Source organism: Phascolarctos cinereus, unplaced genomic scaffold (assembly GCF_003287225.1).
Source record: "Phascolarctos cinereus isolate Bilbo 61053 unplaced genomic scaffold, phaCin_HiC Scaffold_7;HRSCAF=346, whole genome shotgun sequence".
NCBI classification, from domain to species: Eukaryota; Metazoa; Chordata; class Mammalia; order Diprotodontia; family Phascolarctidae; genus Phascolarctos; species Phascolarctos cinereus.
Window position 1 is genome coordinate 81,285,210 of NW_027556180.1, and position 18,664 is coordinate 81,303,873.

General features: G+C 36.4%; 1 protein-coding gene across 3 annotated transcripts in view; it reads left to right on the forward strand.

The window, feature by feature from the left end:
• The window catches only part of INO80D (INO80 complex subunit D), a 76,783-nt gene that overhangs the window by 13,079 nt on the left and 45,040 nt on the right, over window positions 1-18,664 (forward strand). For all 3 annotated transcript variants that reach the window (XM_020972803.2, XM_020972808.2, XM_078147471.1), the window contains exons 3-6: window positions 392-487; window positions 584-830; window positions 5,866-6,611; window positions 12,548-12,656. In XM_020972803.2, the coding sequence (XP_020828462.1) occupies window positions 613-830; window positions 5,866-6,611; window positions 12,548-12,656 (1,073 nt within the window). In that variant the 5' untranslated portion in view covers window positions 392-487; window positions 584-612. The remainder of the gene's footprint in view (window positions 1-391; window positions 488-583; window positions 831-5,865; window positions 6,612-12,547; window positions 12,657-18,664) is intronic.

Sequence of the window (18,664 nt, forward strand, 5' to 3'; positions counted from 1 at the left end):
TAGTCTGCCATTGGTTTTACAAACTGACCCAACAGTAAGTTTTTGATGAATACTTTTAGTGTTGGGGCTAACTAATTTCTTTTGCATATAAAGGGAGTTTAGGATCTGAACAGGATACAAGATGTGACACTGGTAACCAGTGATAATATTCCTAATTTATGGAAAAGTTTTTCTGTTTTCTGGTATTTGCAAAATTTAACTTGAATTCAAATTATTAAATTTGGAATCTTGGAATAATTTCTAAGTTTTGTAATATGCCTTGGTTTCTTAGTGGGAATTAAACTCTCTTGGTTAAGGTGTTGGATTACATTGAAGAAATCACATTTTTAATTAAATGATGTAGTTCTGTTTATTTGAAGTAATCAACTAGGTCTTTTTTATATTTTCACAGACAATCTGCTACATCTTGATTCTGCAGCATTCCAGGATAGTGGTGTCCTTGGGGCGCTTTCTTAACATTGATATGGTACAGAAGATTTAAAATCAGGTATGACTTTATGGCCAGAACCCTTCAATGAAATAAACTTTACACATTTGGACACATTTTTATTATATATTGATTCTTTTTTTGGCTATCTTTTAGCTGATGTTCACAAGGAATAGAGTCACGTGATGTATGAAGGGAAACACATACACTTCTCTGAGGTTGACAATAAGCCCTTGTGCTCATATAGCCCCAAACTGTGCAAGCAGCGGCGGCTCAACGGCTACGCTTTCTGTATCAGACACGTTCTGGAGGACAAGACTGCCCCCTTCAAGCAATGTGAATATGTGGCCAAGTATAACAGCCAACGCTGCACCAACCCCATCCCCAAATCTGAGGATCGCAGGTAAGAGTTAATGAGGGCATAAACATAACGAGGATGGACTATGATTTGGATTTTTTGTTTTTGTTGTTATTATTATTATGTTTTGCTTAGGTTGCATTTTTATGCCTTTGGGGATTAGGGATATACAAGAGAACTTCTGTATAAGAATTGGGAATATTACCATCCCCACCGCCCCTTCCCCCCCATTTAAATATGTGAATGCCAAGATTTGCAGGGAGAGGGAAGTTATTTTTAAAAGGAGCATTCCAGTAAAGTATGTTCAAGTTGTTTTTTTCCCTTAATTTTGTAGGCAATCCAGAATTACTATTAAACTTTTTTTTCCACAAAGTTTGCTACTTAAAAGTCTATGCTATTATTTATACAACTTATTAAGGCCTTGCAGTAGGCTCTGACTTCTTTATTAGTTATTTAAATGAAAATAATAGAAAACATTTGGGTGTAGGAAATATTATTAATCAAATATTTTTAAGGATTTTGACATTCTTGGCTAAAAGATGGTAGAGTTATAGGCATGTATTTCTTTAAAAAAGGAAAGACCAGAAATGTCATTGAATTATGCCTTAATCTGTCCCATTAAAGATATTATGTAAATTTTGTATTCTTTCAAATGATTTTTAAAGCCTTTTTTTTTTGTGAGGCAGTTGGGGTTAAGTGACTTGCCCAGGGTCAAGTAGTTAGTGAGTATCATGTGTCTGAGGCCAGATTTGAACTTAGGTCCTTCTGACTCCAGAGTGGGTGCTCTATCCACTACGCCATCTAGCTGCCTTTTTAAAAGCCTTTTTGTAGCATTGAGTTTGTTATTAAAAAGTGCAGTATATAGTGTACTCATAGAACAGAAAACTATACTTTTACATCTAAGGTGGATCTAAGATAAAAACTGAAAAATGGTGCCCAAGCAAATTCTTTCTAAGAAAACATTGTCGTGGAAATATATTTTAAAATAAAATGTGCATATGCATTGAAAGAGATGATCTGCTGCTGGTCACCACACATCTTTTATATTCTTAAGAGAACTCATACTTTTTTTTTTACAGGGTACTTTTCCCTTCATGGTTTCCTCTCATCTCTAAAGAGCAATGTCCATGCTATTGATTACTTTATTCACTCATGTAGAGAATTATACAGTAGAGCAAATGCTGCATATTTTTCCAACAGTTCTAGCTATTCCTTAAAAACCTGATTATACTGTTTTTATATAGATAACTTAAAATTGCAATTTTAGCTTTGCATTTTTCTCATGTATCATATTTTCATCGGGGGAAAATAACTGACACTCGACCTTCAACCTCTCTGTGTTCAAGTAAATATCTGTTTGAATGGATTATAAAAGTTGTTCTGGTGAGCAATCAGACCTGTAATTTACATTTAATGTGTGAAATAAATAATTTGTATAAAGTGAGATCATGCCAAAATGAGTGTGGTATAATATAGTGATTTGGGAGTACTCCCTTAGAATTACTAATCAGCACTTCAGGCTTTAAATTACAGTACCTGAAAGTTACAGACAGCTGGTTAGTGAGTTTAATCTTAGGTGAAAAAAAAACATACTTTGTATCTAATGTGCATGTCAGAATTTGATTTTAGAGATTAATAAGTAGCCCCAGAATTGCAATTTCTCATTACTCTTTATTTGAGGATGACAGATGAACATAAATTAATTCATTGCCTTAAGTAGCATTTTTTAATATCTATATAATTTTGCCTTTAAATTTAGTTCAGCATTGACGCATTTGCCAATCCTGGATATTTTCCCAAGGGCCAATACTAAAGACTTAGTATTATTACCAGGGTTAAGAGCACAAATTAAAATGAGAGGGTAATCAGAACTTCCCCACACTGTTACAAGCATCCTAGACAGACTTTTCCTTCACTTTTTAGTTCTGAAGTAGACTTAAGATTTTTTTAAAGGCAAAGGTAGACTAGGGATAGACTGTAAAGATAGACTAGGAATAGACTTATAAATCTTTTAGGAGGTGCTGTGATTAAATAGTAATTTACAGGATAGGACCCATAACCCAATATTCGTATCTTCTTTTTCTGTATTGACTTATATGTCATTAGAGTCTGTTGTTTTTCAAATCATAAAAAAAATCTAAATCAGTTACTTCTAATTTGTCAGACCAGAACTCGGGAGAGGGTTGATGTTTTAAAATAACCTGAAGAAGTCTAGGCCCTAATATTTAGTATCATGCCTAAACCCATTTACAGCTGTTATGCTTGGCTACAGACTATATTTGTTTGCCTATTCTATAGGTAACTTTAAAAAAAAGATTTATTAGTATTTGTGATAAAGATCTCTTTGAATAGTTAGGATAAATATTTTAAGATTGTTTTTATAGTTTTTTTTTAAAATCAGACTACTAAGGACAAGAATTTACAGTTATCATTTTGGTGAGTGGAATGTTTAGTAAACTTCTTAATAATTGGCTTACAATTTGGCTGAACGTATTAGAGGTTCAGCCTTAAAAGCCTTCCTACCTTGCTGAAACTGACTGAATTATGTTGTATTATACTCAATGGGATGACCAGGGTGGTTAGAGAGTAAATTTTATTTTTTCTTGGGTTTTTTTTCTTACTTTGAATTACCAAGTCAACAGCATTTATTAAGTGCCTGCTATGGTACTCTAGGCACCGTGCCTCTCAACACTGAGGATACAAAGAAAAGCAAAAAACAGGAACTGCTTTCAAGGAAATTGTAGTCTAATGGGAGGAGGAGCTGGGGGAGACAGTATACAAACAATTTTGTCATTCAACAAGCTGAGGTTTTTGCCAAAGGTTTTTATTTTTAATAATTATGTTAACAAGCATTCTTTTTCAAACTTGTTTTAATTTTGTATTAAATTTTCAATGATGTCAGAAAGTCAGTTCTTGAATATTTAAAGCAGTATGGACATTTATTGGCATAGATTACCAAAAATGATAAATAATTAGCAACACATGTAAACTACATTTTAATTGATAATTTTCCTATTAATATTCCCACAGAACTTCTGTGTATTTATACATTTGGAGGGGAGGGGTCTGTACTTTTATTTCATAAGTATACAGAACTTTGGGTGAGGAAACCCCCACCAATACAGGTCTGTAACAATTTAGACAGTTAGGTGAGGCACTGAAAAATTAAATGACTTGCCTAGGGTAATAGTCATTATGTCAGAAGGGGAACTTGAACCCAGGTTTTTCCATTTCCATGATAGCCTCTATCCATTGTCATGCTTTGTACACATAGACTAGAAATTAGTATTTTTGTAAATAATTTTAAAACAGGAGGTCTTTACCTGGGGTTCATTCACGAACTTTTTTTTTTTTGGTGAGGCAATCAGGGTTAAGTGACTTGCCCGTTCATGAACTTTTTAAAAAAATATTGTGATGACTGTATTTCATTATAATTGTTTCTATTGTAATCCTACATCTTATATGAATTTAAAAATAATATTCTGAAAAGGGATCCACAGTTTCACCAGACTGCCAAAAGGGATCTGTGGCACAAAAAAGACTAAACATCCCTGATTTAGAGGCTCACTAGAGTTATACTATATAGGAAAATTATATGATAGATTAACAGAATTGTTATTATTCTTTTTTAAAGAATTAATTATGATAAGGATGGGGATGTGTCTATACATGGACTCTGTTATATTCATATAAAACAAAACGTAGGGTCATTTGTAGTTGTGACAATCCATATGTGGATTGGCAAAAGAGACCTGTTCAAGTGAAGAGAGAAGATTGATTTGAAACCTAAATAAAAGCAATGAAATTATTTTAAATTTACTTTTAAAATTAGTGAGATTAAAATTTTCAGTTTACTGAATCAAAGTTATACGTGCATGTTGGCAGCATTCATCGCCTTGCACTCCTTCCTTTAGTTGGTCCTTGTCAGGGGTGCTGCAGTCCAGTTGTTCTTAAGCCTAAGCACTTTCAAATTAGATTCTTGTTTGTGTTCTGCTTTGAAAGACAACTATTAATTAGTGTAAGACTTCTCTATTTTTTTCTATCTTTGCTAGGAATTATTCTGTAAAAAGTGAGAGACTGGTCCCTGCTGGGATTTACTTAAATAATCACATCTGCCCAAATTCATTATCTCTTACTGAAAGTCAGTAATGTCAGTAACAGACTAAAGAGACATTAATTGAAACAAATAGGTTAATAATTGACAATAGAAGTATAAGTAAAGATGATGTATGTACACACCCTTCTCTGTAATGTAAGCATGCCAAACTGCAAACATCCCTAAATAGATTATTTTGCTTCCATGTATCTATATACAGACCAATCAGACATGGCAATTATGGCCCCTATAAATTCCATTAAAATGTTTGTGGAATACTGTTACTGTTATCCCTTTCTTTAAAGAGAACTTTGTAAAACATTGTTGAGAAGTGTGATCGTTCATGTAGAATGAAAATCTTGCCTGCTTTACCCAACTATTTTTCTGCTAGTGAAGTAAAATAAATAGGAGAGAAGCCTGGGCTCTTGGCTTAGCTAGCCATGCTTTGTTATTTCTTTAGCTGAAGACTACTACAAGAAGCATGGGGCTCATAGCAATGCAGGACCAAAACCCTTTTAAACTGAAGACACTACTTTCCTCTGTTCTATGAAAAGAACATCTATTTTTGTTGTTTGGGTCTTTTTTTTGGTTTGTTTTGTTTTTTGCTTTTAGGCAATTGGGGTTAAGTGACTTGCCCAGGGTCACACAGCTAGTAAGTGTTAAGTGTTTGGTCTGAGGCCGGATTTGAACTCAGGTCCTCCTGACTTCAGGGCCAGTGCTCTATCCACTGCGCCACCCAGCTGCCCTATTTGGGTCTTTTTTAAAAGACCATTTAAGCCTAGTCCTGTTAATTATCATTAAATGATAAACTTATAAGTGTAAGAATCCCGATTATTTAGTGAATGTGGATTTTAACCAAAGTAGCCAAATGGGTTTGGGGGCTTTAATTTAGCTATATTTACTCTGTGTAGTTTTCCCATTAAGGCGAAAGAAAGCCAGAACTTACTGTTTGTGTATCTATCTGTCTATTTTTTTTTTTTAAAGGTACTGCAATAGCCACTTGCAGGTACTTGGCTTTATACCGAAAAAAGAGAGGAAGAAAAAGAATGATCCAGTAGAGGAGGTGAAGGCCAGGCACCAAATGGATACCATGGCCTTCAGCCTGACGGTGCCCACACTGGCCTTGAAGATGCCCAATGGACTTGATGGAATGTCCCTGTCACCACCAGGGGCAAGGGTCCCTCTCCACTACCTGGAGACAGAGTTGGAAGATCCATTTGCTTTCAATGAGGAAGATGATGACCTAAAGAAAGGGGCAACTGTGAGGAAGAAGTTGCAGAGTAAGTTGGCCCAGAATCGGCAACGCCAGAGAGAGACAGAGATTTTAAAAGTCCGCCAAGAGCACTTTAGCCCCCCTCCTGCACCTTTGCAGCAGCAGCCTCTGCAGCAGCACTCCCATCTGCCACCTTTATCCACTTCTTTAAAGCCTCCAGGGCTGCCGCAGGGTTTAGTCTGCAAGTCCCCTCCACCTCAGAACACCAGCCTACCAATGCAGGGAGTGGCGCCCACCACACACACTATAGCACAAGCAAGGCAGTGGTCCCAGAAGAGACCTCTGCCTCTCCTGCCATCCGCTAGGGCTCCTTCTGGGGACCCACCCAGGACTGACCGGGTCCTCATGAAAGCCACAGCCTTCTCTCCGCACTCAGCTTGCATGAGTCGGCTGCAGAGACTGGTGAAACTGTGCACTCGAAGACAGCAGCTGGACACAGATCTGTTTCCCCATTTAGGTAAGCTGACTTAGCACTAAGGATGACAGAGACAAAGTGTGCACTGTTGTGTGAGGCCTTTATTTCTTTTGCCTCCATGTACAGAATGAAGGTAAAATGTCTCGATAGAGTGGGATATCTGACGTCTCCATTTAAAGCCCTTTTGTATTAAGTGTTTGAGGCAGTGATGTGGCCTAGTGATCTAGGGACAGATTTTGGAATTGGGAACCTATATGTCTCATCATTGCTTTTGAGTTTTGATGTTGTTGTTTTATTTTGTGTATACATTTCTTTATAAAGCAAATTATTCTGTTAGAATGTTGTGTAAATATAAAGTGTTCTGTGAGAGCTAAATTTTTAAAAATGTATTTTTACATTCATTTATAATCTCTTCCTCCCATTCCCACCCTTTCCCCATTTGGATAATAACAACAACAAAATGAAATATCATTTCAACATTTATTAAGCTCTTATTATGTACTAAGTGCTGGGATACAAGAAAAGGCCACAAAGTAACAGTATCTAGCATTTATATTTATTATCATCTTCATTTTACAAATGAGGAAAGAAACTCAGGAAAACAGAGGTTAAATGATTTGCCCTGGGTCACAGAGCTAGGTTTAGTGCTCCATCCACTGCACCACCTAGCTGCCTCATAATAACTAGTACAGGGGTGGGGAACTAATATTTATGTAGTGCTTTATAGTTTGCAAGCATTTTACAAATATTACCTGGTTTTATCCTCACAAAAACCCTGGAGGTTGCTATTATTATCCCCATTTTGCAGATGAAGAAACTGAGACAAGTGACTTGCCCAGGATCACACAGCAAGCAAGTGTCAGAAGCTGGATATGAACTCATATCTTCCTGACTCCAAAACTAGGACTCTCAACAAGCTCACAATCTAATGGGGCAGACAACATACAAAAACAACTATGCAAACAAGGCATATTCAAAATAAATTGGAGATAATTGACAAAGAGAAGGCACTAGTATTAATTAAGTGGGGTTAGAAAAGGCTTATTGTAGAAGGTGGGATTTTGTCAGGTTCTTGAAGGAGGTCAGAAGACAGAGATGAGGAGGGGAAGAATTCCAGGCATTGGAGGCAGCCGCTTTCATAATAAACTATGCATAGCAAATGTTCATAGTTCTGCAAGGCAAATTGCTGCATTAGCCTACATGAAAATGTATGTCTCTGAATTTTAAGCTTATCTCTATCAGGAGTGATGTGTTTTATCATTAGTCTTCTGATTTGTGGCTTATTATTGCATTGACCAGAGTTCTAAAGTCCTTCAAAGTTGTTTTTCTTTGTTATCTTTGTATAAATTATTTTTTCTAGTTTTGCTTGCTTCCTTCTGCATCATTTCATAGTGGTCTTCCCAGTTCTCTTTGAAACTGTCCATTTTATCATTTCTTATGTCACAAGAATTTCCCATTCCATCCATATGTCATAATTTGTTTGTCCATTCCCCAATACATACTCTTTATATTCTCCAAATTTTTGCTAGTATGAAAAGCTGGTATGAGTATTTTTGAACATATAGATTCTTTTCCTTTTCCTTTGATCTCCGTGGGATGTAGGATCAGTGATGGTATAGTTGACTTTAAGAGTATTTGCAATTTAGGGGCAGCTAAGAGGCACACTAGATAGAGCACCAGTCCTGAAGTCAGGAAGACCTGAGTTCAAATCTGGCCTCAGACCAAACACTTGACACTTACTAGCTGTATGACCCTGGGCAAGTCACTTAACCCCAATTGCCCTAAATAAACAAACAAATAAATAAATGAGAGTGAGAGTATTTGCAATTTAGTAATTCTGGGGACAAAGTTCTAAATTGCTTTCCAGAATGGCTAAACCAAATCACATCTCTACCAACAGTGCACTAGTGTATGAAGGCTGTTGTTAAAATGGGAAATATATTTGTAGTTTCGTAAATAGAAATAGAAATTCAGCTAGTGTATATGAACTAAAAATCTAAGGAAAAAGTTATTTAAGTGTTTGTCATAGGGCTTTGGAAAATTTAATCTTAAAGTTTAAGCCTATTAAAAATAATCTTTGAGAGAACATATGAGAATATGAGAATATAGTACCTCTGAGTTAATCTTTGGTGTTACAAACAAAAGAAACAGGAAAAATTTATTTTGTCTTCTCTAACTGAAATCCATATGTTTTTGGGAAAAGTAGTAGTAATAATTCCATTATCAGATATTATCTAAATCATATTTGTTTTGCCAAGAGCAAAAAGAAAAGTTGTAGAAGCTGGAAGACCAAATTAGGGGATTTTGCCCACCCATAATCTGTTACTGTTTAGCTTAGCTGGTTACATTAGAGCTAGTGGAAATGAGGCCAAGGTCAAGAAAATTTTTGATCTTAAGGCTCAGATAGTTTCATGTTAGGACAGACATTCCCATGACACAGACAGCATTCCTCATCCTAGGCATTTCATAGGTATGTGGCATTGATTACAGAGTAACCAGTTGAGTGGGTCTGGATGGCTTAGTATAAACCCATTACAATTTTGCTACTAATGGTAGATCTGAGACATCACTTTTGTGTGTGAAGGACAGCATGTTATGCTTAGGATATATAGAATGAAATTGCCATTGTGATCATTTCATTATCAACCCTGCATCTTTTTTTGGTAAATTAGAATTTTCTGTTAGGCAGAGGAAAGTAATGTGCCTTTTGAGGTGACCTTACATTTGCCAGTAATTTCAAGTGTAGATTTAAACATTTCTTTATGTTGGTGGCAAGGTATTATTTCATCTTAAATCGCAATAAATTTTTCAGTTAACTTTTTCTTAATTATTCTTGGCATGTGTAAGCTCAATTAAAATAATCTTTGAGAGAATGACTATTCTTTCACATTTTTTATGAAGAATCCACTTTAAGGATAACTTCCCTATTTTGCCAAGGGCACTACTGTCTTCCAGTTACTGTAGTTTGATACCTCCACAACATTTCTTGCGTCCCTCTGCTCCCTTGGTACCCTGCTACTTCAGGTCTTTGTGACATCTTGACAAGATTATTGTGGTAGCCTCTATTTTCTTCCCTTTTTAAAATCCATCCCTCAAGGGGCAGCTAGGTGGCGCAGTGGAGAGAGCACCGGCCCTGGAGACAGGAGGACCTGAGTTCAAATGCGGCCTCAGACCAGACACTTGACACTTACTAGCTGTGTGACCCTGGGCAAATCACTTAAACCCAATTGCCTAAAAGCAAAAAAACAAACAAACAGATAAATAAATAAAACTCCATCCCTCATATGGTTGCCATATTGATATTCTTAAAATACAGGTCTGTCTAACACTTTTCTACTTAAAAAGTTGCAGTAGTTCCTTACCAGTTCTAGAATCAAACACAAACTCCTGTTTTGATCCTTCAGATATGACTACAGCCTATTTTTCTAAACCTGTTTCCCATTATTCCTGCTCATACATTCTATATTCCAGCCAAACTGGCCTGCTTGCTATGCTGATAGCAAAATATTCTGACATGATGTACATAACATGCTGTCTTCTAGTTCCTTGCCTTTGAAGGGACTGCCTTCTAGGCCTTGAATGTTCTTCCTCCTAATCTCATTCTTTTGGAATCCTTAACTCTTCAAGATTTAACTTAAGGGCTATCTCCTTAAAGAGGTTTTCCCAGTCTTCTTCCACACCCTGACCTCCCAGTTGTTGTCAGGGGCTGGTTTTGTCCTTGTATCCCTAGTGCCAACACAGTGCCTGACACATAGTACATACTTAATAAATACTTGTTTAATTAAATCGGATGATAGTCCTTTGGCTAAAGTAAACACCTTCAAGAATAAACATATAAATGTAATAGTAATTGCCAATGTCAGTAAGTTTCATATATATGTGAAAGATTGAATAATCTATTTCCATGTTGTTAAGGTTGTGACTGACTTTGTGTCACTGGCTAGATGATTCAGTGGATAGAGTGCTAGCCCTAGACTCAGGAAGCCCTGAGTTTAAATTCAGCCTTAGATACTTAATGGCTATGTGACCCTGGACAAGTTACTTAACCTCTGTTTGCCTTGGTTTTCTCAACTATAATATGGAGATAATAATAGCACCCACCTCTGAGGGTTGTTGTGAGATATTTCCAATGAAATAATGTTTGTAAAGAGCTTAGCCCAGTGCCTGTCACATAGCTATTTAAATGCTTATTTCCTTCTCTCAAAAAATAAAAATGATTTTAGAAATAAGATGTTTTTTAAAAGAGAAAAAGTGGTGATACAAAACTCAGTTTTTAAAATATAAAAAAATTTATTTGGACAGAAATAATATAAATTTATAGTGTTCATAATGAAATTAGTTTGTAGCAAATTTAGTAATTATATTAAGTCAGAATAATTAAGCATTCCTTAAAGTAACATTAAATGTCATGTATTTTTCTCCACTATTCCTCCTCTCTGAATTTTTATCCTAGAAAATTGAGGGGTGAAAATTTACAATTCTTAACTGAAGGAATTGAATAAAGTCCAAAAACCAAATCTATATCCATCATCTTCAATAAAATCTTTTGAAATCTTTTTGTTTGTTTGTTTTTGTTTTTTGTTTTTATTTTTTTGAAAGTCTTTTTGAAACCATTTAAGAATAGTTATGTTATTGTGAGTTAGAAGGTGAACAAATGGCCAAATTTTTGACCATCGGTGGTTTTTACCTTGTTTCCTTTACCCTTCTTAAACTAATTGTATTCAAATTTATAATTTAGTCATTCTTTGGAGGTTGGAGGTGTGCTATATTTTCAGTTTTTAAAAAGATAATTTAACTTTCATTGATAGGGTAGTTCTTTTTGTCTTGGAGCATAAGTAAAGGCTCGTTAAACTTAAGAAAGATTTAGCTTCATTAATAAGTGCTCTTGGATTGAAGCTCTTTTATAACAAAGTAGGCCATGTAAAAAAATTAATATAATTTTCATAAATCAATTGAGGCAGGATTATTCTTAAATAGTTGTGCATTACAAAAATAACTCCATGCATAGCTTTTGTTTGTATTCGAACAGTTGGAGATAAACTGGCTTGATTCTGAGAAATCAAGAAATTGGCAAAATTTGTTTTTCATGTACATTTTTGCATCCCTATCAGTGGTAACTGTCCTTCACTTCAAGTACTCAGGGTACTCCTGTCTTTTCTGAGTGCTGAGAAAAGAGAAGTGTGTATTTATTGTAAGCTTCATGAGCACTTGGAGCCTAGCAGACCTCCCTCTTCTTTGCTTTTTCTGAGCACAGGTTGTACCTATATCTTTTCTCTCAACCCTTGGGTCTTCTCCTTGAGACCCAGATTTGTGTTTCTGTTTTGTGGCACATTTCATATTGTTTTAGTTAGTATTTAATTATATTTTCATACTACATGTTGATGTGTTATGTATTTTGTTCTCCAAAGACTAGCCTAGCCTAGCTAAATTCTGACAGGCTCTTTACCAGTGTGGCTAAACAGTGGTGGCTGTTTCAACTACCCCAACTCTTTCAGACTGTCTATCAAGTCATAGAGGGGTTGTGATGTGCATTAGCAGTGAACTACAGATGCTTAGAAGTATATTCTTTCTGTAAATCTCCTTTTCTTAAATCTTAGAATACATCCTGTGACTCCTTGTTTTTATCCCTGCTAATGATAGATATATTTATATATATCTGTATCTATCTATCTATCTATCTATCTATCTATCTATCTATCTATCTCTCTCCAACAAAGAGTAGAAAACATTTTTTTGTTGGAAGAGATATTACTGTATTTAATGATCAATTTTCTTAAATAGTGAATGAATATTAATTAGTTATTTTAGCAATGTGTTAGAACTGAACCCAGTCTTAGGTGGAATTTACTTACATTATGGTAGTACTTGCTAGTATTGGCTTAGACATTTTGGACAATTTTTATTTCCTAAATTCAAAGATAAATTATTTCTTTGATTTTTTTTTTTCTGTCTGCATGTTATCTGCTCATCTGCCACAGGGCTGGACTGGTCTGAAGATAGTGGAGAAGAATTGGAAGAATCAGAGCAAGCCTCACCATACCAGGTTGCATGGTCCATGCGAGAAACCCTCAGATATGAGAGACAAGAGTAAGTCTTTTTCTTTTTAAAAATAAATTAATGATGTAACACACCAATTTTATATGTTGATATTAAACTTCTTTGTTCATCACATTGGGTTTGATCTTATGGTAGAAGAAGCTATAGTAAAATATGTTTCTTCTAAGAAATTAACTTCATCTGGTAGAACCCATTTTTTTTTATCTCTCCCCTACAACCCAGTTGGAGCAGACATTGACTTTATAGAATGCTGGTGCTGAAAGACTTTAAAGATGATCAATCCCAACCCCTTCTTTTATGGATGAGAGAATTGAAATCCAGAGGGGCTACACATGCAAAGTAATTCAGCTTTTTAGTGAAAGAGCAGGAACTTGAGCCTTGGTTTCCAAACTCTCAGTTCAGTGTTATTTCCACTTATCATGAATAGTTTCCATGTCATCTTTTTTTCCTTCCCCAGGAAACAGAGCAATATATTTGAATTTTCCTTATCTTTGGCAAATTTAGACCCATTATTGTTTAATTAACATTTGTTGAGTTATTGTGTTTAGTATTATACAAGATAGTTTCAGTAGTGTTATTTTTTTTTTCAGCCTTACCAAAAAAAAATTGAGACATACTTTGACCTTTCTTTTTTAGTTCTGTCTTCCATGCAGGAACTTGGAAAGGCAGTGTCCTTTCATTTATATAGGATTACTATTTTTCTTACCCCATATAATTTTTTTTCTTAATTTATTTTTAGTTTTCAGCATTCACTTCCATAAGCTTTTGAGTTTTAAATTTTCTCCCCTTCCCTCCCCATCTGCCTCTCCAAGACGGTATGCAATCTGATATAGGCTCTACATATATATTCCTGTTAAACATATTTTCACATTAGTCATGTTGTAAAGAAGAGTTAGAACCAATAGGAGGAACCACAAGAAAGAAGAAACAAAACAAAACAGAAGGGGAGAAAAAAAGAGCAAATAGTATGCTTTGATCCGCATTCAAACTCCATAGTTCTTTCTCTGCATGTGGATAGCATTTTCCATCATGAGACTTTTGGAGATGTCTTAGATCCTTGCATTGCTGAGGAGAGCTAAGTCTGTCAAAGTTAGTTATTGCACAGCATGGCTGTTACTGTGTCTAATATTCTCCTGGTTCTGCTTACTTCACTCAGCATCAGTCCGTACAAGTCTTTTCAAGGTTTTTCTGAAGTCTTCTTGCTCATCATTCCTTATAGCACAATAGTATTCCATTACGTTCATATACCACAACTTGTTCAGCCATTCCCCAATGGATAGACATCTCCTCAATTTTCAATTCTTTGCCACCACAGAAAGAGCTGCTATAAATATTTTTGTACATGTGGGTCCTTTTCCCATTTTTATGATCTCTTTGAGATACATCCCTAGAAGTAGTCAAAGGATGTGTACATTTTTACAGCCTTTTGGGCATAGTTCCAAATTGCTCTCCAAAATGGTTGGATCAGTTTACAACTCCACCAACAAGGCATTGGTGTTCCAGTTTTCCCACATCTTCTCCAACATTTATCATTTTCCTGTTTTATCATATTATCCAATCTGATAAGTGTGATGTGGTACCTCAGAGTCATTTTGATTTGCATTTCTCTAATCACTAGTGATTTAGAGCATTTTTTCATATGACTTTAGATGACTTTAATTTCTTCATCTGAAAACTGCCTGTTCATATCCTCTGACCATTTATCAACTGGGGAATGGCTTGTATTCTTATAAATTTGACTCAGTTCTCTCTATATTTTGGAAGTGAAGCCCTTATCAGAGACACTGGTTGTAAAAATTCTTTCCCAGTTACCCCATATAATTTTGAGAGACAGTCTTGCTTTTTCTTTAATATTGGAGAGATGTTTTAGTGCCATAGTAGTTCTCTAGCTTGTATACCCTGGAAATATTGGGTACGTTTGGTTATTGAGCCCTATTAGGACAGGCACTATGATGACTAGAAAAACCCAGTTCCATTTCTCTGCCTTTTTGGGAAGATTTTGAACATTGCATGTTCTTGTTTGCTGCATTCTGTCTCTCCAGAAAGTAAATTCCTTGAGGGCAGAAACTATTACCTTTTTATTATTTCATCATTAGCACCAAGTATACTGCTTGGCACAGAAGATATTTGATAAATGCTTGTTGGCTAATTGAGTCACACATATTTGTTCATCCAACAATTATTTAATAAGTACACAAACACCATTTTCATCATATCATTCTATTTCTTTAAAAAAATTGCGAGGATTCTCCCCTGCACACAGAACAAATTTAAAACTATTCATTTGCTTAAAAAAAGCAAAAGTCCTTTCTTCCCTTGTTTTATCTTTTAAAAAGTTTTGATTTAATTTGTTTTTACATGGCAGTCATTTCCCAACAGAAACCTAAACAAATCTGCCTTCAAAATATGTTCCCTAAAAATAATTTCTCAGTTCTTAAAATATTTCCTTAAAGTTTTGTGGCTTTTATTAATATTGTAATCATTATATGTATTATTATTTGTCCACTTTGCTTTTTCCACTCTGTCATTTCATACATGTCTGAGTATCTCTGAATCCTTCATATTTTTCCTTTAAAATATCTCTTGAATCTGTCTCTTTATTTTATCCTGTGAATCTCTGTGATTCATTGTCTAAATGAAAATTCCATTTTTTGCTATCATATTGCTATCCTATTTTGCTTTCCCTTTCCATTGTTCCCTATCCCATTCTATTTTTTCCTATAAAAGGTGGGATTTTTTTAAGCTTTTTTAAAATATAAATTTATTTTTAGTTTTCAACATTTACTTCCACAAGATTTTGAATTCCAAATTTTCACCCCATCTTGCCCCTCCCCCACCCCAAGATGGCATGCATTCTGAATGCCCCTTCCCCTAGTATGCCCTCCCTTCTATCTCTCCCCAACCTTCTCTTATCCCCTTCCCCTTCTATTTTCCTGTAGGGCAGGATAGATTTCTGTACCTCATTTCCTGTATTTCTTATTTCCCAGTTGCAAGTGGAAACATTTTTTTTAAACATGTGTTTTTAAAACTTTGGGTTCCAAATTTTCTCCTTTCCTCCCACCCCCCCACCCTCATTGAAAAGGCAAGCAAGTCAGTACAGGCCATACATGTGCAGTTATGCAAAACACTTCCATAGTAGACATATTGTGAAAAACTAACTCTATTTCCCTTAATCCTATCCTGCCCCCCCCATTTATTCTGTTCTTTCTTTTGACCCTGTTCCTCCTCAGAAATACTTCCTTCTGATTACACCTTTCCCAGTCTGCCCTTCTGTCTATCATCCCCCTGCTCTCTTGTCCCCTTTCTCCCCTCTTTTCCCTTAGGGTACGACAGATTTCCATACCCAATTGAGTGTGTATGTTATTCTCTCCTTAAGCCAAATCCTATGAAATAAGATTCCCTCATTTCCTCTCACCTTCCCCTGTTTCCCCTGCACTGTAAGACCCTTTTCTTGTCTGTTTTGTGCGAGATAATGTACCCTATTCTACCTCTCCCTTTCTCCTTCTCCTAGTATAATCCTCTCTCACCCTTAATTTTATTCTCCAGATATCACCCCTTCATCTTCAACTCACCCTGTGCCTGCCATCATCATCTATCGTCTGTCGTCATCTATCTATCTATCTATCTATCTATCTATCTATCTATCTATCTATCTGTCTGTCTGTCTGTCTGTCTGTCTGTCTGTCTGTCTGTCTATCTATACATACATATAATTTTTCCCTTCCCACTACCCTAATACTGACAAAGGTCTCATGAGTTATAAATAATATCTTTTCGTGCAGGAATGTAAACAGTTCAGTCTTAATAAGTCTCTTATGATTTCTCTTTCCTGCTTACCTTTTCATGTGCCACTTGAGTCTTGTATTTGAAAGTCAAATTTTCTATTCAGCTTTGGTCTTTTCATCAAGAATGCTTGAAAGTCCTCTCTTGCACTGAATGACCATTTTTTCCCCTGAAGGATTATACTCAGTTTTGCTGGGTAGGTGATTCTTGGTTGTAATCCTATCTCCTTTGCCCTCCTGAATATTATACTCCATACCCTGCGGTCCCTTAATGTAGAAGCTGCTAAATCTTGTGTTATCCTGATTGTGTTTCCACCATACTTGAATTGTTTCTTTCTGGCTGCTTGCAATATTTTCTCTTGACCTGGGAACTCTGGAATTTGGCTACAATATTCCTAGGAGTTTTCCTTTGGGGATCTCTTTCAGGGGGAGATCTGTGGATTCTTTCAATTTCTATTTTGCCCTCTGGTTCTAAAATATCAGGGCAGTTTTCCTTGATAATTTCTTGAAAGATGATGTCTAGGCTCTTTTTTTGATCATGGCTTTCAGATAGTCCAATAATTTTTAAATTCTCTCTCCTGGATCTATTTTCCAGGTCAGTTGTTTTTCCAATGAGATATTTCACATTGTTTTCTAATTTTTCATTCTTTTGGATTTGTTCTACTGTGTCTTGATTTCTCATAAAGTCACTATCTTCCAATTGCTCTATTCTAATTTTTAAGGAAGTATTTTCTTCAGTAAGCTTTTGGACTTCCTTTTCCATTTGGCCAATTTGCTTTTTAGGGCATTCTTGTCCTCATTGGCTTTTTGGACCACTTTTGCCATTTGGGTTAGGCTATTTTTTCAGGTGTTATTTTCTTCAGTATTTTTTTGGGTCTCCTTTGGCAAGCTGTTGACTTGTTTTTCATGATTTTCTTGCATCACTTTCATTTCTCTTTCCAGTTTTTCCTCTACTTCTCTTATTTGCTTCTCAAAATCCCTTTTGAGCTCTTCCAAGGCCTGGAACGGGTTCTTTTCTTGGAGGCTTTGGATGTGGGAGCTTTGACTTTGTTGTCTTCTTCTGGTTATATGTTTTGATCTTCTTTGTCACCAAAGTAAGATAATATAGTCTGACTCCTTTTGCGAGGTTTGCTCGTGATCCCAGCCAAGTACTTGAGTTTTAAACTCGTTGTTAAGGTAAAAGTCTGCTTCCAGTGTGGAGAATGTACTGTCCCAAGCTTTAGGGGTTTGTATAGCTGTTTTCAGAGATACTTCTAGGGACCTGTAAATTTTCAGTTCTTCCAGGGTGGTATGATAAGGGTCGAGGTATTTACTCTTTTCCTGGCCTGTGCTCTGGTCTTTGAGTGACCGGCCACAAGCTGTCTTTTCTCTCTTGGAACTGTGAGGAGGGTTTCCTCTCACCGCCACTACAAGCTCCACTACGCCAGTGCTCCTCCTCACCCCAGGTCCGCCACCCAGAGCTGTGACCCAGATCGAAGCATGGGCAAAGCAAGAGATTCCTGCCTCAGCACTGGCAAAGAGATCCCTGCAGTCCCCCTCTGATCAACTACTTGATTCCCCCTCAGTCAGTGGGCTGGAAGCTCAGGATGCAGCCACCGCCCCTGTGCTGTGCCCTCTGTGCTTTGTGTTTTGTGCTCTGGAACTGGCTCTCACCTAGCTCTTCTTTCACCGAAAAAACAGACTTTCCCCCACTAACCTTCTAAGTTTTCTTTGGTGTTCGTGGATTGATGAGTCTGGAAACCACCATAGCTGCCTGTGATTCGCTCCTCTGAGGCCTGCTCCATATTTGCTGCATTCTGCGCACCCACACCGAACTGTGCTCCTCTCTCTGCCTGGCGCGATATGCCTTTCTGATCAACCATCCAGGCTGTCTTGGACTGGAAATTTGTTTTACTCTGTCTTTTTGTGGGTTCTGCTGGTTTAGAATTTGTTTAGAGCCATTTTTTTACGGGTATTTGGAGGGGTTTGGGGGAGAGCTCAAGCGAGTCACTGCTTTCACTGTCCCATCTTGGCTCTGCCCCCTATCCCATTCTGTTGTTAACAAGCTTCCCTTAATATTAGTCTTCCTTTCTAACATACTCCTTCTTGTACAAATTGGAAACCTGACCCTTTTCAAGAAGAGAGTGCCTCCCTGGCCTCTCTTTCCAATACTGGATGTACCTTCTCTCATCCTACCCCACTCATTGGACCAGAATGAGAAGTAGGTATGTTCCTCACAGACACCTCTAGATCAATCTCTTCCATCTCTCCCAACCA